The sequence below is a fragment of the Mastacembelus armatus genome, chromosome 14 (genome assembly GCF_900324485.2).
Source record: "Mastacembelus armatus chromosome 14, fMasArm1.2, whole genome shotgun sequence".
Taxonomy (NCBI): Eukaryota; Metazoa; Chordata; class Actinopteri; order Synbranchiformes; family Mastacembelidae; genus Mastacembelus; species Mastacembelus armatus.
In genome coordinates this window covers 6,843,694-6,864,194 of record NC_046646.1, presented here as the reverse complement: position 1 = coordinate 6,864,194, position 20,501 = coordinate 6,843,694, and the positions used below count along the sequence as shown (strand labels likewise).

The window sequence follows — 20,501 nt, the reverse complement described above, 5'->3', positions numbered from 1 at the left end:
TTACAATTCAGGGTCCAGGACTGATAGGGGCCCATGATATATATATACCACATTATGTAGGAGCCACACAATTATATTTTTTCATGGGGCTGTAAACCACTAGTGTCTCCTCAGCTCACTCAGTTCAACCTGACTCCAGCTCTCATACAAGACTCACTGCTTTTGACTCTTATTCACATCATTAAAGAAACACAACTTTTGTGTGCATCTTGTTATTGTTGTGTATTGCTTAAACTGACAAGCCAGTATTTAGTTTACTTGTGTTTTTAAATTTCCTGTACAATAATAAATTACCTTCATATCCAACCTACTCAAACACAGACTACTAACTGGCAAAATACTGGCAGGCAGGGTTACCAAAATTGTCTCTCAGACTCAAAAAGCTTTTACTATCTACATTAGTTGCAGCTAAAGTGGCACCGTTTTTTGTACAGTGCCCCCAGGAGTTTGGGGGTAAAAACTGCACTGACACACAGTTCCAGACTTTACCTTTACACTGAAAAATGCCAGAGAAGCTTGTTGCTGCAGTTTGGTCAGTTTACACTAGTAACATATCTGGTACTATCATGATACTACATGCATGCAAGTTGGTAGATTATTGTTTATTAACTTTATCATATTCATTCACAGGTAAAGTGCCAAAAGTTGGGCTGCTTTTCTTAAGGAAATAGTAAATATTGACTGGCTACAGCCAGTCTCACCCTGTATTTGGCTAAACTGCTGTGGCTGGCCTCAGTGGGTTGGGTAGCTGGTAAACATCAACACAATAATCACACTTCATGTAGCCTGCATCTTCATACAAAACATACAGTGTTACTTCTACTTGTTAGCCACATATCACAATAGTGTGCCAGTCATCACTACGTCACACCCCTGCGTTTATGTGGAAATTTCATGAACATGTGACAGTGTAACAGCTGGGTTTCGAACCAGGAACCGTTTTGCTGTGAGGCAACAGCGCTAAACACGAATCCACCATGCTGTCCTCCAATACTATCATAAACATTAATATGCCATTGTGGAGAATCACTACTTTTACTGTTGCTACTTCAAGTACATTTTGATGCTGATACCTTTGTGCTGCAGTAACATTTCAAAAGGATTTCTACTGTTACTGCAGTAAAGAACCTCAGTACTTCTTTAACTGCTGGTGACTGTGTGGGTGTGACATATGTATACATATATGTAAATGGATAAAAACTGCTTATGAACACAGTCCATACAATGGGAAGAAACAACCACCAGGTGGCAGCATAGTTAAGCTCTTTGTCTTGTGGCCTGCTGTTGCTTGGTAAACGCTGAGGTGTGTTTGTGATGTGGTTTGTCTGGAACAGGTTCAGCAGCATTCAGGTAACATCAGGTGTGTATCAACAGGTCTACTGCTGAGATTTTATGCTTTTTTATTTTTAGTTTTTAGTGTCACTGCAAAAAACAACCAAACAATGAATCCAACAATTTCTATACAAACCCTTAATAATTAATACATAGATTTGATTCATCTTTAATTCCAACCCATCACAATAACATAAACAGATGTACTACAGTCCAATATTAATAATTCAGCAGCTCGCCCAAGAACACTTCAACACCTGGACTGGAGAGACTGGGGATCGAACCACCGACCCTGTTGTTGGCAAACAATATCAAACTTCATCAGCAGGACGTTGGTATGAACTCTGCTCTTGTTTTCTTCTTAGTTTTGTATAGATCACCACACCAACAGCAGCAAACAGTAACAGGCTAGCTGCACGTCCACCATATTTACGCTCGTCTCCTACATCGTTGTTTCCTCCACCCTTGTCTCCTCCATCCTTGATGTGTTCATCAGTGTGTCCTGCAGACAAGAACAAGTGTGAGGGCTGATTTGTCAGGTAGGTGATGACTGAAGAACAGAACAAACTCCTGTCAGACATTATCTCCTGCACTTTCACCTCATCACTCATCCAGCTGTTTTCTACAAAGTCTCAACAACATCTGGAAAATAAAAAAACCAGCTGGTCGCACATCAGACAAACACGCACTCACCTGGTGAAACAACTGTCAGGTGGATGGTTCTGATGAGTTTCTGTGCTTTTGTTTGACTGTGGGCGACACAACACTTGTATGTTCCAGTGTCATTAAATGTCACATCCTTCAGAATCACAGACACGTCTCCATCCTTCATCTGTGTGTCCATCAGCTCCACCCGTTCCTTAAAAAACGGATGCTGGTTTTCTGGATCAGACTGATGGTCCCGGTACATAAACACATATTCTGGTTCCAGGTCATCTCTGACCCACTGTGAAACTCTGATCTCTGTGCTGTTGGGAGCTCGACATAACAGAGTGACAGCCTCTCCAGGTTTAGCTCTGATGTTTATCTGATCTGAAGAATAGAGGAACAGACAGAGGTTCAGAACAATGTTACTCTACACTTCTTCGTCGTCCCAAAACAACAGGATACCATCACATTTGGCACACATTAGATTGTGTTCATGTGGAAACATGACACCATCAGAAATATTTATTTACATTTAGGCTGCGGGGAGTCTGCAGTACCATACTGATTATGTTTGTATACACAACAGTTTCCCAAAAATAAAGAAGAAATAATGAAATAAGTGTCAACATGATATTAAAGACATCAGTCGGACCTTTAACATTTCCTACAGTGTTTAAGTTCAGCTTCAACAGCAGCTCCCGCAGCAAGTACTTAACCCAAGTGAAAGTTACACTGTTGCACCAATTACTGCTCATTTCCCAAGTGAAAAAAATATACATCTTAAATCTATATCTTTGAATATTTTCTAAAAGTGTATTGAGTATACTTTTCAAATGTTTCATTGTACTTGAAGTTGTGTTAAAATGAAACCACTTAAGTTGCACTTAATACACTGGAAGCTGCATTAGAAATCTGTTTTGGTACATTAAAAACATTTTTCACCTATTGTTGGTACTTTACAAGAAAATATCATCATCATTCGTTGTTTTACGCGCTGCCATATTTAATGAAGTCATTAGTCGGCTAATTTTCACAGAAAATACCAAAAGACTTTAAAAAATACACTTTATGTATTTGTTTCAAATTTCAAACACCATTGATCTGTATTTCATACATACTTAAAGTGAGTTCAGAGAATATTTCAAGTACATTTACTTTGGCTCAAAGTGTATTAGTGATACACTGTAAGTTTAATGCCAGTATATATGTTTTACATTTGCAGCAAGTATAGGTGAAACGTTTCAAGTATATTTTAACAGTAGTGTACTACTTTGGTAAGCAGAAGTACCCAGGTATACTCAATATACTTTTAGAAAATATACAAAAACATATTTTTGTCACTTGGGAATATATTCTCTCTATCTAAAACAACAGTGTGAATAAACATTGAGCTCACCTCCACAGCTGGAGACAGACAAACTCCAAAACCAAATCCACCCATAGACACGTGACATCCAGCGTAGTGGCATACGTCGTTTGGCACAACCCCCCATCCGTGCTCATTGTGCATATTGCCATCTTCACTGTTGATATAGCCCCATTTCTCGGCAAGTCAAGAGTTTCTCGGTTAGCAGCAGGAGGTGGAGCTCCAACTCTTGAGAGGCCCCTCCCACTGCAGCACACGTCACACGCGCTAAGCATTTTCGGAATGTGATACTACAATACAGCGGATAAGAACATCGGTGTTGCCAACTTAGCGACTTTGTCGCTATATTTACCGAGTATTCAGACCCCTCTAGCGACACATTTTTTAAAAAGCGACTAGCGCCAAATCGGGCGACTTTTTCTGGTGTTACTGGAGACTTTTGGAGACTCTGATGTGTCTGCACTGCACCGGGCTTACACTTCTCAAGTTGCCGCATCAGCTGCAGCCGCTGTCCCAAAGCACTTACAGGCGGCCCAGTCCTCTCGCAGCAATCCCTCCGAGCTGCAGTCACAGCAGGAGACGTTCACACATCCGTGTTCCTACTGCGAATGAATCGCGCATGCGCGTAGCAGCCCTGGCTGATCCCGCCCTGGCTGATCCCGCCCTGGCTGATCCCGCCCTGGCTGATCCCGCCCTGGCTGATCCCGCCCTGGCTGATCCCGCCCTGGCTGATCCCGCCCTGGCTGATCCCGCTGCAAAAGAGAAACGCTGCAAGCGTTTCTCTCTTGCAGCGCGTTTGCCCTTGTCGGCCACCGTACATAATGAATATATTTACATAATATTTTTACTCCTAACGGGTTCTTAAACTTGGACCTCATTATTGAAGTAGTTACAAATCCAGAAGCAGCCCACACTCTCTTAAGTTTTTATTAATTGAAAAATGAGCATTTTCGCTCATTCATGGTTCAAATAAAATTTAGTTTAAAAATGTAGGCTAATGTTGGGGAAATAAATTTTACACATTTACTAACTTCATTTATAATTGTTTGGAAATAAAATCTTACTAATTTCACTTATGATTATTGGGAAATAAATTTACATATTTTCTTATTTCATTTATAATATCATTACTCTTATAAACGTTTATACATTGTTACAAAGACTTTTCTTGGGTTGAAAGAAACCCAGTAACCGTTCGGGCCAGTGAGTGTCACTAAAATAGGGTTAAGTTCCTTGAGTTGAAAAAGACTCAGAAATCGTTTAGAAAATGACACTTCAGTAATGAACCAATTGCCTACTGGACATAGAAAAAGTATAAATGTCCATATTACTGTGTGTCTGTCTGTGTCTGTCTTCTGTGTTTCTCGTGTGAATCAGCGGGAGGGTGGAAACCTGACAGTGATAACACAAGCCCTCTGTCTGTTGAAGTAGCACGTAGAAGTGTGTGTCCTGAAATTGCTGTTTGGTTGTGTTTATTTGAAATGTTCTAAATTGATAAACAATATTAATTCATAACCCTGCCATAGAAAATTAAGAGTGTATGTGTGTGTGTTCTGACAGGAGACAGTAGGAAAAGTGAGAAGTATAGCTGAAAAAGTTGATATTGGGCGTTGGCCCAGCATTGGCTGAGAGAAGCAGATAAGGAATTGTAACAAAACAGGGACAGAGCTAGAGGAGTGAGAACAGAGTGTGCCTGAGTGATTGATTGTGCTCAAGTCAAGGAGGTGCCTGTGGAGGGAGGGAGAGAGGCAACGCCACCCACTGTAAGTGCTTTGTTTTACATTGTGCACAGCAGGACACTGGAGAAGCACTAGAATCAGACACACTCTAGTTGCATGCATACAACACACATATTAGACATTGCCCAAGAATATTCTTATTACCCATTACCTAAAAAAAAATAAAATAAAATAAAATAAATAAATAATAAATAATAATAATAATTAGACAATAAACAGTTGCATGCCCATACAACACACCTACTAGGCACTGACATACATTGGGGTATTCCAATATTACTTGACACTGACATAAATTGAGTTATTCTTTCATTACCTGTCAAAACGAAACAAAAATATAAATAAATAATTAATTTTAAAAAAACAAAACAGGTATTGCCATGTCTTACGACAGACGCGCTCCTCCGTATGCAACGTATTGTCTGTCTACAAGTTATTTGCCATTTGTGTGTCTTCATATGGAACAAACTTTTTTCTTCTTCTCGCCACCTCGAGAAAACCAACAAATTTCTCGCTTCTCATCGAGTATGTATTAGGCTTTAGTCTCTCACCACATTAGTTCAGTGGTTGAAGCAGAGAGAGCAACCTGGGCTTCCGAGGAACCCTGACCTATTGAGTTCTGTACCTGTTCATACTTTCCAGTAGTCCAACACTTCTGTGTTAAAAATCAGTAAGTCTTAAGTAATATTCACATTTTCTGAGATGCTGAATTTGGGGTTTTCATTAGCTGTAGGTTGCAATAATCAAAATTAAAAGAAACAAACTCTTGGAATATATCAGAGTCTGTAATGAATCTATGTGTTTCACTTTTTTGAACTGAAATACTGAAATAAATCAACTTTTTGATGATATTCTAATTTTAATTAATTCTAAGTAATTTCACTGGTTCACTTCTGTCTGCACAGAAACAAGTGTGCTGAGACTGCTGGGTCAGTTTGGACATCACACCAGTTCAAAGATTCAAAACACGTCATTTCGATTTGATGGGATTAGATGAATCGTCTAATCACACAAAGACACACTGAAAACTAAAATACCTTCCTCCTATGTGTCTCATTGTTGGTAAACCTATCTATCATAACCAGAGAGTCCAGTATGTGCTAATAAAAGCAAAAGATCTGAGGTTTGGGAGCTGCTGCTTCAATTGTTCACACGGTGGAAATAAAAAAAATAAAAAAATAAAATGGAAATTTAAAAAAATGTACTTACAAGTACCTGAGTAAGTGAGTAACAGCCATATTTGTGCATGTGTAAAATGTGAATGGGAAAGCATGCATTAAATATTAAGCATGTAACAGTTGGTACATGTACAAGTCTAAGACTTGCAGATGAAGATGCAGCATGTGTCTTGGACATTTACAATAACGTGTGCATTCAGTCTCTAACCACATTAGTTCAGTGGTTGAAGCAGAGAGATCCTGCCACTTCCTCTCAGCTCTACAACCACTGTCATCTACAGATTTTTCAATTAATACTGAATATTTAGAACAGCCACTATTTCACGGAAACAGGCAGACATTTAATTAAACTCTGTCTTTGAATAATTAAATGTAAGAACAAAAATCCTATTATGCCTGTGGTCAGAGCAGCAGGAACACACTCATCCATCAAGGATAGTTTCACTGTCAGTCCACATTTCATGCACATCTTTATCTTCTGTTTTACATTTTGGTTGTTTTTCCTCATGAAACTCAAGTTTTCTCTGTGACTTTCTTAGAATTTTGTTGCAACTGAACAAAGAAATGTTCTTCTTGTGTGGGGGTCAGAGGAAAAGAGCAGTCACACAGGAAGGAGGAGGTTTTACTTTCCGTCACCATGAACTGATTTAAGATCAGACCTCATGTCACTGGGTGTGAGGATGGAGGACATGTCTCTGCTCTGTCTGATCTGTAAGTAACTCTCTCTGTGCTTATGTTAACAGGTTCAGACAGTTTGATCAGAACTTCAGACATTTCTGTTCCACCAGTGTCTGCTTGGGGACCAAGTCTGCACAGTTTGGTTGCAGTTTGGTTCTGACAATGTCTTTCGAACATTTGCAGTGGGAAGAGCAGTATTTTAGAACAATGTTCAAAAGAACAGTCTAATTGTTTTACACCAAAAACAAGAACCAGTGTAAAATAGACTTTGACACAGTTAACAGCCATAAAACATGAATATTGGACATCCAATGTTCTCTATATATTGCAGGGATGTTATTAGAGGTTATAAAGGCACTTCCTGTAGTTAGAATTACTTTATATTTTATAGAGTGGCTCATAGGAATACATCAGCAGCAGCTGGATCCAGACACTCTGTGATTATCTGATCTCACTCTGGGTCAGAGTGATGAAGACGTCCCAGTATAACGTCCCAGTGCAGAACATCACACAGAGCTGTTTCCTCCTGTCTGTGTTCATTCTGCACCAGTTTAACCAGCATCGCTCTGTGTTCACTTGTCAGTGTTTGTCCTGTTTTATCTGGTCCATGTTAAACCTCACACTGATCTGACTCTTCTTTGTAGCTGTGATGTCAGTGCTGAGCTGGACAACAGACCAAGGTCAGTGAACTTTTTTTTACAGTAGTATAAGTAGCAGTATAAGTAGTAGTACAATAGCAGTATAGTATAACCTATATGTATATAGTACATACATGTATATAGTATATATAATATATCTCTTAGAATTTTAATTGTATCTAGAATGTTTTCAAAGTTGTTGAGAAGCTGCAGCAGGTGTCTGGTTTCACAGACTATTTAGTTTCACTGAGAAGGTCCTGAGCACATGTCCTCCCCTGTTCCCCACAGCTCATCTGACTGTGAGTCCCAGCAGCTCCCAGATGTTTGAAGGAGAGTTTGTGTCTCTGATCTGTAAGGAGGACAACAGCTTTGCTGGATGGACACTGAGGAGGAACACAACCAGACGACAGTCTCAATGTGGAGCTGGGTGGGGAAAACCAGCTGGTTCCTCATGTACCATCAGCTACATCCTCCATCAGGACAGTGGAGTTTACTGGTGTGAGTCCAGAGAGGGAGCAAGAAGTAACAGCATCACCATCACTGTCAGTGGTAAGATGAGCCTGTGGAGTTAGTATTGATGAAGCTGTATGGAAATGGATGAAATGCTTAGTTTGTCTCTTTGTTGAGGTGGAGCAGTGATCCTGCAGAGTCCAGTCCTCCCTGTGATGGGGGGACATGATGTTACTCTGCACTGTAAAACAAAGAGCCCCCCCTCCAACCTCCCAGCTGATTTCTATAAACATGGATCCCTTATCAGGGCTGAGCCTTACGGTCACATGACCATCCACAATGTTTCCAAGGCTGATGAAGGCATCTACAAGTGTAACATCAGCGGTCATGGAGAGTCTCCACCCAGCTGGATCTCTGTCACAGGTCAGCAGCTTCACTTTGATTTAAACTCTTATTTTATCCACATATGCACCTGATCAGGTAAACTTCTGTCTGCAGAAAAACCTACAACCACAGCCCTGTCCTCTACCACAGCTCTGCCTTCCTCAACAGCCCTGTCATCTACTACAGCCCCACCCCCTGTCTCCACCCAGCTCCAGCAGGTGTTCACAGTGGTCCATTACCTGGTGGTGTTCTGTCCGTACTTTATCTCTACTCTCCTCATGGTGTCTTTATATCGACACAGACCCACAGGTAACAAACACGCTGAATCTGACCTGACAGACACCAATTAATCAATCAACCAACCATCAATCAATCAATCAATCAATCAATCAATCAATCAATCCACAGCATCACAGTTATATACTGTACATATATTATTTATAACATTAAAATGTTTTGACTCTTTTTAAAGTTGTTTATAAATTGTCTGCACATTATATGATTGTTTCCTCTGACAGGAAATGATGTGCCTGTCTCCATGGTGACAGCAACACCTGCCCAGGCTGAGCAGCAATTGGCTGAGGACTTTGATGATGTCATCACAGTCACCACTGAGCATCACTTCTGAACCGTGTTTCTCTTTCTCTAAACTCTGCACATTTTAAACGAAGGTCCAAAAACCTGACAAACTCCAGAAGTACTCTGATATTTGTGTGTACTGTCAGAGTACAACAACAGTAGGAGTCCTCTCTACAGTTTTATACAGTGGTACTGAAAGTACCAAGATCATGTGTTTTGTACAAACCTGTCACTCAAATCAACATAGCAGAAATAAAAAGTATTAGAGTAAATGTCCTGGTTACTTTAAACATCTGTCTCTATATGAAGCCTTTTGTGCCGACAGGCAGAAAACCTTATTTTCCACATTGCTGGTGTGAAAAGTTTCATGAGAGTCTAAAGAAAAGTTTCGGAATTCAGCACCAAGGACAGTACACACTGCTACAACTTTTACTGGCCACTGACACATCAGAACCACTGACTGTGCTGACTGGTACTGGATGATGAACCCTGCCCCTGTTACCTGCATGGAGCTGTGTCAGTTCTGCATCTGGTCAGTTCTGTAGTTCTGGATCTTGTGTTTATTTCCCTTTTGGTTCTTTGTTTACAATATAATGTAAAAATCACACATACACACACACACTCAGTGGTGTTAATTTCAAAACAAAATGGAACAAAATTCAGTTTCTTCAAATATTGTCACAATCTGAAAAATATCCTAACATATCAAAAAGGTCTGGTGATTTATTTTTAATGAATGAAATCCCCTGTACCAACATGGCTAAATCTTCCATTACTAACCTAATTTCGCCAATTTTCCTCTGATTTCTGTAGATTTTACCATCATATTATTTATTTGTATATTTTTTTGACCAAAGGGAAGAAAGGACACCACTTACAATTTTTTAGCTCTGGTGTCGCAACTCCTGACTCATGATGACTTTCTCTTTTCTTCACTGAACTTTATTTATCATCTTACAAAGTTTAACAGTGCATAGCAGCATATTGCCAAAGGAGTGGCTGAAGCATATATGTATAAATATACAAATTATATATATACAGATGCAGTGGTCAGTTTATTATGTAGACCTACAACTGAAACATCACAGCTTACAACTTTGGGCAGTTTTTGCCCTTATTTCTTATAGGACAGTGGAGAGAGACAAGAAATGTGCGAAGGAGAGCAAGGGAGGATATGCAGTGCAGGTCAACTGGTCTAGGAGTTGAAGCAGTGTCACCACATTCATGGTCAGGCACACTACACCACATACAGCCCCTGAAGTGCAGATGTTTAAACTCAAAATAAGTAGATCAAGTGCAGAGTCACAGATCAGTGTAGCAAAGCTATGTTGTTTCCAGTGTTTATGCTAAGCTAAGCTAACCTTGTTGCCCTCATAGGAAAAATCATATGAATTAAATTAATTTTTTAAAAAACTAAAAGGTAGACTAAATGTCATTAAACTTCAATTGGTAACTATTCCACAGACAGAAGTTGTGTTTAATGTGAACCGGTATATAAAATCAGACCAGTGCAGACCCTTATGCTAAGCTAAACTAACTGCTTCCAGTCTTTATACTAAGCTGACCTAACTGTTTTCAGTCTTTATGCTAAGCTAAGCTTAGCTCTTTCCAGACTTTATGCTAAGATGTGCTAACCGTTTCCAGTCTTTTTGCTAAGCTAAGATGTTTCCATTACACTGGATGTCAGATACAGAAAACGTACAACATACAAGAGCGAGGCTGATAATCTCCTAATTTTTAAGGGATAAACACAAAATCAGATTAGGATCTCAGCTGCTCCATCAACACTAACACCACAGCCATGATATCCCAGCAGCGCCTCCATCACAGGCATTTACATCACATGCTGCACCTGCAAAGCCACAAGCATTGTGGGTGACAACACACCCCTTACATACACTCTTTACTTTACCTGTCATCTGGAAAAAGTATTGAAGCATCTGGGCTCCCACAAACAGACTGGAACAGTCAGACTTCTGAATACCCAAGGACTAGACTGACACACGCACACTAATCTGGACTTCACTTAATTTCCAGTCCTTCTTGCAAGTTTTCTCTTTTTTTGAACATTTTGAATGGCTTGAAGCTGTCCTGCTGTCACTGAGTAAGATTAACTGTACCAGTGGATTTTAGTTAATTAGTTAATTTGCTTTGTTTGGCTGTTAATTACTCAAAAATACTGCACATTCTCATTGTTGATGTGAGCTCTTCGCGTTGCCATCATTTTTAGCCTTTGTTCTATCTCCAGGTTTTTCTAAATATTAGCTACCTGGTTTGTAAAGTGAGAAGGCCTGAGCAGTAGAACAGAAACAGCTGTTGTGTTAAATGACTGAACGTTTGTGTGTTTGAGGTTCAGCCTGTGTGTCGTTTATCTGCTAAATAAATGAGAATAGTGGGGCAAATAATTCCATGTGAACATTAACAGCAGTAAATGAGCCAGGATGTCTTCACACGGCAAGGAACGAGGCCAACTGAGTCAGCTCCATCGACTCTGCCTTTTTCGCCTCCCTCTCCTTCTCCCTGCTGGTATGTTCATGTTTATTTAGCCTGGTTCTGACTCAGGCTGCTCTGTCTAACATTAAAGCCAGTTGGAGATTTTTAGGTCATCATCATATTGTGTCAAATATTAAATTCCTATAATTCAATATTAAATCATTCAAACTTGTTCTTCATGTATCAGCTCATTTATTGATTTGAATGAAGTGAATGTTAAATTAATTGCTTCTAAAACTGTTTGCGATAATGCGTGGTGGTTGTGCAGGGAAAATCTTTACTAATTCTTGGTTGATTTTTCAATGAGTAAATGGTTGAGGTACCAGGGAAGTGTTTTAAAAGTTTTTTTCTCATTTGGACACCAGAATTACTTAATGTTGTCAAGTCAATAAATGAAAATGTATATAAAGTCATTTTAGTATTAACAAACACACCTGATAAAAATATTTTGGAGTCATCCAGTTTTTGCTGAAGTTGTGAGGATTTGAGGTGAAGCTGGTGTCAGCCAGAGGTCATACTAGGTATGATCAGGCTCAGGGTGGACTTTTCTAAGAGTTTGAGACCCAGCTAGCTAACAGTAAAGTAAATCAAAAATGTTTTCAGATTTTCCTTATTTGTGACACCAGAATTACTTATTGTGTTGTCAAGTCAATTCATCAAATATGTGTAATAAGTAATTTTCATATTAATAAAAATCACATACCTGAAACAAATATTTAGGAAACCACCAATAGCCTGAAGAAGATGTGAATTCAAAGGTTCCAGTTTTTGCTGGAGTTATGACGATTTCAGGTGAAGCTGGTGCCAGCCAGAGGACTGAGGAATGAGAGGGCGGGACTTGAGGAGGCTTTTCTCAGTAGAGGAGACCAGGTGTGTTCAGATTCTAGGTCTGGGCGATATGGCCTAAAAAAAATTCCCTGATTTAAGATAGTCCTGTTTTTAGGGTCCATGGTTCAGTGTCTTTTAAATATCTGATATCCGCTGATAACTGTGTTACAGTATCATTCTGGTTTTTACTGCAGTCTCTGTCTTTCTCTCTGTCGTCTTCACATTTTCCAGGATAGTGGGCTGTGAATGGGATGATGAGACTGGTGAGGTTGATGGATATTTGCTTTTGGGTTATGATGGAGAAGACTTCATATCATTGGATGGGAAGACACACAACAGGCTGCAACCTACTAACACGAGTGGGAAAGAGACAAAACTCAATTTGACTTCCATATTAACGTCCTCACCGACAGTTACCCTCCTTGGTTGAGGAACTATTTGAACTATGGGAACAGCTCTTTGTAGAAAAAAGGTAGTCAAGACAAACAGTTTTTGACTCGCTGAGGACATCTAGTGGATGTAAACCGCACTGCAGTCTCTCACCTCTATATTTGGAAGAACTCCAGGGCCCGTATTCACAAAAATTTCCCCTTAAATTTAGGACTAAATCTTAGTAAAGATAAAAATGATTCACGAAACATCTTAGCCCTAAAAACAACTCCTCAGGTAAAAATTGTTAAGAATAGAGAGGAGGACTTTTAAGAGGCTTAAGAGTTTGTGGTTGAACTTATTAGGGTTGCGCTCACATCTCCTACCCAACGTGGTAATGCCATAACACCAGAAATGAAAGTGATTACAACACTGAGGTATTTGGCAACTGGAAAAATGCAACAGTGAAGTAGTGGTGACTTGTGTCTGTCACAACTTTCCATCAGCAGAGTGATCGCACAAACTATTGAAGCCTTTCACAGCCTCATATAGTGACACAGAAATCTTCTGGTTTCCCAGTCTCTTCTGTCCAATTTGGTTTTCTTGTTCTTTTACTTCCTTCCATCTGTCTTGGGTTGGTGGCTACATGCCATCCAAAAGTGCAACTTAAACAGACATGGTAGGAAACGAGCCGTCTCAAGAAGAAGAGGCAGCTCCGCCCTTTTCTGTACACTGCATCCACATTAGCAGACCACAGTTTTTTGCCCAGTACCACCCCCAGATACTTGAAGGTCTGCACAGTCTCATTCTCCTGTCCATCAATGCAGACTGACTGACATGGTGCTTTTGATGTCCTGATATCAACCACTAGCTCCTTAGTCCTGGTGGTGTATGGGCCAATAAACTATGTGAATTTATCTTATTTATCTTTTGAAGACAATAGCGATGGACAATAAGTACACAGTGTAAAAAAAAAACTTTATGTATAACATGAAGTCTGTGAAGGTAGTGAAGGTATTTAGTCTGTGTATGTATGAGTTAGTGTATATGTTTCTGCACATTTGTAACTATATGATTATCTGTGTCCTCTGTGTGTGTGTGCAGGTGAATTTTGTTACATGTTTAAGTCGTCACTGTGTGTGTTGTAATTTTCATTGAGCTTCCTTGAAGTAGTTTCAGTGTGGCACAAAGCAGATTAGTGTTGCACTTGTCCCAGAAGGCGTGTGTTTTTCCTGTGCCTACAAGATCTAGGAAGACAATTCTCTAAAGAAAATTTTGATTTTTTAATTGATGACAAGATCACATTATAACCATGACATGTCCAGAAAGGTCCCAACCACAGCAGACTGATCCTAAACAATCTGGTTCCTTCTGTTGTCTCCTAATCCTGACGTCCACTGGGACGAACATTAAACTTCAAAAAGTCCTGTGCTCCACAAATTTGAATTATCTTCAAATTTGCTTTAGATATTATCATTTGATGATAAGATTATGCCCACTGCAAGTGGATGAATCAACCATGAACATTAAATAGTATTTAATAAGTAAAAAGGGTGCTTTTTCCTCCTCTGGTGTAGTCAGTGAGCCATGTCTGTGTTGTGTGACTCTCACAGATTAAGTTATGGGTGGTTATTCCTTTGTGTCAGAGACCTTGCATTGTTTACATTATGAAAGGCTGCATTTTTATTGGTTTTATGTAGAAAAACATGCCATGTCCAACCTTATTCCTTAACCAGGGTCATAGGGATCTGCTGGAGCCTGTCCCAGCTCTCTTTGGGTGAAAGGCAGGGGTACACCCTGGACAGGTCACCAGTCCATCACAGGGCCACATAGAGACAAACAACCTCACACACTCACACTCACTCCTATGGGCAATTTAGAGTCACCAATCAACCTGACATACATGTTTTTGGACTGTGGGAGGAAACCAGAGTACCTGGAGAAAACCCACACAAGCACAGGGAGAACATGCAAACTCCACACAGAAAGGCCTCTGATGGGTTTCAAACCAGGAACCTTCTTGCTGTGAGGCAGCAGTGCTAACCACCAATCAACTGAGCTGCCCCTCACCAAGAACCTTTTTCCTAAATCACGTTATTTTCTCGTCACATTGTTGTCATCACTCAGTGATGAACCACCTAATAAATGACAGTAGATGGTGCCAGACACATGTTTATGAATGTCTGGTTTTGTGTAATGCAGAACCTCAATCCTCACATTTCCTTTCGGCTTACAGTGGACATGCTGGATGACTCAAGGAAATTGCTATATCGGTTTAGAAATATCCAATTTTAAGTAGCTTCGCAAATATGTGAATGGTTTGGTGCTCGATGTTCCCCTTAGAAATTGGCAATTAATCAAATTACCACATGGTCAAATTGTAATCCAACCATTTGGGTGGAGTCATTTCAGAAGTGAGATGTTAGGATATTCTGCAATATGGCCTGTGACACAATCACTGAACTTAATTTGAATTGACTGTAAAACTCAGAAAATCATCCACTTTACAGCACATGATATTGACCAGTTCATAAAGTACTGGTTATTGGTGTGGTTTCGCAAGAGGATCTGTTCTGAATCAGATGCAGGTTTAACTGTAAACTTCCAAAGAGCCAAGGTACACCAACCATGGACTGCAGTGTCCCTGGTTCAGGTCTCTGGGCTGGAGACCCTTGTTGTTTGTCATTTCCCATCTGTTTCATCACTCGTGCTGTCACCTCTTTACAGCCAAATTGCTATAAAAAAAAAAAAAGCATAGCATTACAAAAATACTTTGTTTTTTGGTGGACCAGTGTGATTGAGTAATAAGGGAAGTATTGGGACTGCCCTCTAAGTGTGTTTGGAGACAGTGGTTTGTTATGATCTCATAATAGCTTGTGAGTAGTGAGAGTAACCCTAACCCATGTGTGAAAAAGGAATTCGGTAACCAAATTTCTGCAGATTAAGGCTGTAGTCTCACCATGCACACTTCAATCCAGTTTTAATTGGAAATGCATGGGTATACTTATCTATCCAGATATATCTCTCATCTGTGATTGCAATAAATTAAGATATATATTCTTTTCCCACAGAACATCTTAATCCCAGAGGAAGTGCTTCTGCAAATTCTTGCAGACTGAACAGCAGTGTACTTTCTCTGTAATACTTTTACTATTATTTTTAAGTATCTGATTCATTCTTTGGGAAAACATTTCACATTGACCAAGTGATATACTGAAGTTGGAAGGCTAATTAAAGTTATGTTGCCAAAGAGTCGAGATCTAAAGCATAAACAAGGCAGATTTGTAGGAAAGGATGATCCAAATGATCCATAGCGCTGCCATTTTCCTAAAATTAATGCAAGGTTAATGGTGAGTTCAGTATTAATTTCCTGTCCCTATTCATTTTCCCACCATTTCATTTGGGATGTTTCAAAATAAAAGTACTTTTAATCTATTTTTGGAGCTATCAACCATCATTTGGTTCCTACCTTATGTCAGTGTTGTCTTGCTCAACAAACCTCTTCTTGGATCACAGGAGCACAGTCAAACCAGGATAGTTTAAAAAGCATTCAAGTTTAAAACGTATGAAAATCTGTTGTTACTGTCATGGCTCACTCGTTTCTTTCGTCAAATCCTGAATGTTTTGAACATTTCCACATCAGTTCATTTAGGTCAATGCAAAGCTTTAATGATGCAGATTAGTTATAGACCAATGTATGACTTAAATTATGCCATCAATTCTCAAGCAGTTCAGATTTCTGCTGTTACTTGTAAAAAAAAGTCATGGCCACATTAGACTGGATTGAGACAACGAATGCTTCACATTTGGAAAACATGCCGATGGCTTGGTTGTCTAAAATTCGTGCCTGTCCTTTTCTGCCTGTAGGATTTTAGGCTGGATGTGATTGTGTGGTTAATGTTAACGGTTGCTGATACATACCGTTCCTGTATATTGTACTAATTAAAGTAACTACCACAGGATGATAACAAAGTGGCATGTAGGTGTTTCTACATTACTGAGAATGTGTTTCATTACTTGAATATTAGTGAATCAAATAGCACATTAGCTCCAGGAGTCCTGACTGCAAAGATTTAGGTTTAGGGAACATGGTGCTCTTTAGTTGTCATTTAATCTGACCTTGTATTTTCCTTCACAGATCAATAAACCTTATCTTACCTGATTTTTATGATTTTCAGAATCACAGTTATTTGATTTCCTGCTATGTTAACAAGCACTGTTTCATTCACCCCATCTCCATCTATCACTACCATTCTTAAGCTCCAGTTATTTTCCTAGTTGGCCTATAGTTTTTTTAAGAGAAAAATTTGTTAAACAACAAATAAAAAACAGTCGGCTGTGAAAACAGTTTTGAAAGGGTGTTCAAAGGGTTGCATTGTTGATGGGTAACCCAGTGGGAAGTGATAAATATAAAGAGCCAGAAAAAGAGAATACAGAATTTCTGCTGATGTAGTTCTCGGTCCTCCTGTGCCTGTGTTGCCACTGCAGCTTTGACTTGCTCACATTGGTCAGTAAAATAAGCCACCAAAACCCCGACATACACAAAAAAACTAAATAAAAGGAAACAGAATAACCTGCCCAAACCGCAAAATACAGCCAGTACTGCATATTCTGTTAGTATCATATTATGTTAAAATCCTGTTAAAAATCTGAAATGCATGCAGATTTAGTTAATAATGGAGCATGCTATTAACCCTCTGATATCGTCCACAGTTGATTAGGTTTATCAATGAACTGGAGCACAACATGATTACATACCTTAGCAGTCAGTTATCAGGCAGTGGATTTTTTGTGGGACAATACAAAGTTTAGGCTTTAATCAAACAGTGGGTGTACTTCTGATTAAATCACTCCTCTGAGAAAACATTGCCACAGCATAGTGCCATGGTGACATGGTCTAAATGATTTAACTGTTTGTATAGTTCATTTATTTGTATAACATGTAGTAAAAATAAATTCATAATCCTGTCCTTTTTCATAGTTGAGTGTCCTCTGTGCTATAATGCACCTCTGCTGCATTATAGCACTTTCATTATGTGGCTTTTGCCATTTAAAATGCAAATGAGAACAGAAAGAAGAGACTTTTTTCACTGTGGCTTTTGTCCTACTGAGCAATGTTAGACAATCAGAAGGAAGGAAGTTCTCTTTGTCTGTCTGTGTCTACTAAGTTGTGCCCATTGAACATGCTTTACAAGTTGAAAGTGGTCTTGCTGCATGTATGCTTTTTCACGCCAAAGTTCTTAGGTCAACACAGATGTTTTGATCTGAAATATTTAAGCAACTCCTAATTTCTGAAACAAGTGTCTAATGCAACATAAAGCTAAATAAAACCTATAATGAAAGAATATGTAGTAAAATACTGCGGGCATATCACTGCTATAGTGCTTTGGCAGACAGTCTCATTAGGCATTGTGCCTAATATTAGTCACTAATAAATTATGGAGTGAGTTGAACATTAGGCTATAAATGGATGTGTGAATGTGTTGCTAAAGAGGTAAAGTCAGTTGTCTGACCTTCTGGCAGCAAAGCCCAGACTTTAATGAAGGAAATTTAAAAGGGATACAAAAAAGAAATTCATTTAATATTTTCTAAACCACATATTTTAATTTTTGTTTGCTGACATTTTGTAGCTTGTTATATTCATAGCAGGATTTTTTAATAAAATTAAATTTCTGGGTTCTGACTTGGCATATTATAGGTCTTTTAATGTGTCAATTTTTTTGTCTCCCTCCATAAATATGAGTGTGGAGCATAGAGTGGAAGCCCAACTAAGGGTGTAGCTGCACTGAGCGTCCATGGAGGCTGAGCCAGATAGAAGTAGTGGCAGATTGTGTGAGTGGGCACAAACATGACAGAGTAGGAAGTCATCTCTTAAGTCCTGCTGTGCCTCCCTCTGTGCCAGGGTTTCGCAGTGCCAAAGCCCTGGCTGTGATCAGGAGCCTGCAGAAGCATCACCACCTCAGCAGAGATCTGTGCTTTCCTCCATGCTTTATTCCCGGCTTCTGCAGTAATGCTGAGTTTGAGGGGTTATTTTTGTTTCAGTGGTAGACTGATTATTACCTGGACCACAAAAAAAAAAAAAAAAAAACCTGTCAACGGGTGTGTCAGGTGGACTGGAACCTGGACTAATGTGGTTTAAAATAAAAATCAAAGAGAGAAACCATCCTTTTCCTGACTGGTGCAGATTGCTCCCAGTTGACAAAATAATACAAATATCTATGAGCAACTTCTGACCGTATAATATGTAAGATGTAAGAGCTTCAGCATCATAGCCACACAGAGCGATCGATTTTAATTCCAATTTCTAATCTTCTTCCTGTCCACACAGGGTGAAGAATGTGTACTGCATGACAGCTGTGTCACAGCAGAGCCTGAGAAACAGGGACACTGATTTACAACATTTTTCACATCTCAGCAGAATTACAACATACAGCGTCAATATTCATTCAGTAGTCTTGTTTTCACAGGAAGAAAACAGCTAAAGCTAAAGACGAATGATTTCACTTCCACCCGTTAATGGCTGTCACAGGTCGTATGCCTGGAGCCGTGGAGAGAAGTGTAATGGTAATGGGAGCAGGGCAGAGCAGGGGCCAGTGACCTTTTCTGTTGATTTGTGCCTAATCACTTGGTAACAGCGGGAAGCAGGTGTACTTTTGCTGCTCCCATTTAAAGCGAAGCACTCCTGATATTTTAAAGACTCACATTTCATGCATCATGACTGCTGTTTTGCTATGCACATAAGCAAAATCGTTCTTTTCTAAAATATCATTTTCTGCTTTAAACATGTACTGTGATTGGATGCAGGTGATTTCTTAATTTCTTTGTCTCTGCTCTGCCAGAGGGACAATGGCGCATGAGAGAGGGAGAGTATGCCAGAGGGAAGAGGGAGATGATGATCCTGATGATGCACGGGAGGAGACAAGAGGAGTAAAGACAAGGAGCGAGCATTCTTTGTGTCTTCTCTCGCTGTTTTCATGTGGAAATTTGAGTTGAATAATTCATAGCCTGTGGGAAGTGAATAATAAATATGCGCAAGTGATTAAAGGATAAATGATGATGCGAGAGAGAGAGAGAGAGAGAGAGAGAGAGAGAGAGAGAGAGAGAGACAGAGGGCTTCCCCACTGTGAGATCTCTCACCTGCTTCACCCAGATGAACAATGCGTGGCAGCAGAACCACACAGAGCTGTGAATTCATGCTGGAGTTTCCTATGCAAGGAGGGGTGGGATGGGAGCCAGTGCCTCTGGGTTTATCTCTCTCTCAATAATGCTCTCACTGTGTGTGTGTGCATGTGAATGAGTCCCTGTGGAGTTGTGCATGTGGCTGTGCTGAGTGCTGACACATCTGAGCCCATGCGTGTGTGGTTGGTTTTGCGGAACATGGGTCATTGTTTCCAGCATTAAAAGTAAATCCTCACATCGACCCACACAACACCTGCAGTTACACACACCTATTCTAAATATACACCTCACATGTATATGAAGAAACAGCACACCCCCAAGCAAGACAATAAAACATGCTGAGCTTCTTACTGAAGTGATGTAGGAGGGAATTACTAGATGTGTGAAAAAGAGCTGCCAGTTTCTTTGAAGCTGTGGTAAAACACCAGGGAGCAGCTCGGCTTGTGAGCTGCAGATGCTTCTGTAGGATGCATACTAAGCCTAGATTGTCTTGTTGGTGAATGTGTATTATGACAATATGAAGGGCTCATTTAAGGCAATGCTCAGGGTGACACCAAGCAGCTGGGTCTCCATTAAGCAGGTACTGCAGGAATAATTTGTGCTCTGCATTTTAACCCAATTCCAAAGTGCACACACATGG

General features: G+C 39.8%; 2 protein-coding genes across 2 annotated transcripts; one reads left to right on the top strand and one right to left on the bottom strand.

Annotated features, from left to right (window-relative positions):
- Nucleotides 1-1,383: 1,383 nt before the first annotated feature.
- Nucleotides 1,384-3,942, bottom strand: LOC113143346 (uncharacterized). Its single transcript, XM_026328926.2, has 4 exons — nucleotides 3,824-3,942; nucleotides 3,377-3,592; nucleotides 2,026-2,364; nucleotides 1,384-1,834 (listed from the first exon to the last, which is right to left on the bottom strand). Exons 2-4 carry the CDS (start codon nucleotides 3,471-3,473, stop codon nucleotides 1,644-1,646), a joined length of 627 nt encoding a protein of 208 aa, XP_026184711.1. The 5' UTR covers nucleotides 3,474-3,592; nucleotides 3,824-3,942; the 3' UTR covers nucleotides 1,384-1,643.
- Nucleotides 3,943-6,943: 3,001 nt separating this feature from the next.
- LOC113143340 (Fc receptor-like protein 4) lies at nucleotides 6,944-9,238 on the top strand. Its single transcript, XM_026328912.1, has 6 exons — nucleotides 6,944-6,974; nucleotides 7,586-7,621; nucleotides 7,868-8,128; nucleotides 8,207-8,452; nucleotides 8,528-8,722; nucleotides 8,932-9,238. The coding sequence occupies exons 1-6, from the start codon at nucleotides 6,944-6,946 to the stop codon at nucleotides 9,039-9,041; spliced, it is 879 nt and encodes a 292-aa protein (XP_026184697.1). The 3' UTR covers nucleotides 9,042-9,238.
- The last annotated feature ends 11,263 nt before the right edge of the window (nucleotides 9,239-20,501 follow it).

Coding starts and splice junctions, on each gene's coding strand:
- LOC113143340 (XM_026328912.1), top strand. CDS start 6,944: ATGGAGGACATGTCTCTGCTCTGTCTGATCT. Junction 8,129..8,206: donor CATCACCATCACTGTCAGTG/GTAAGATGAGCC, acceptor CTCTTTGTTGAG/GTGGAGCAGTGATCCTGCAG. Junction 8,453..8,527: donor CAGCTGGATCTCTGTCACAG/GTCAGCAGCTTC, acceptor TTCTGTCTGCAG/AAAAACCTACAACCACAGCC.
- LOC113143346 (XM_026328926.2), bottom strand. CDS start 3,473: ATGGGGGGTTGTGCCAAACGACGTATGCCACTACGCTGGATGTCACGT. Junction 2,365..3,376: donor GTCTGTCTCCAGCTGTGGAG/GTGAGCTCAATG, acceptor TCTATTCTTCAG/ATCAGATAAACATCAGAGCT. Junction 1,835..2,025: donor CCTGACAGTTGTTTCACCAG/GTGAGTGCGTGT, acceptor TCTTGTCTGCAG/GACACACTGATGAACACATC.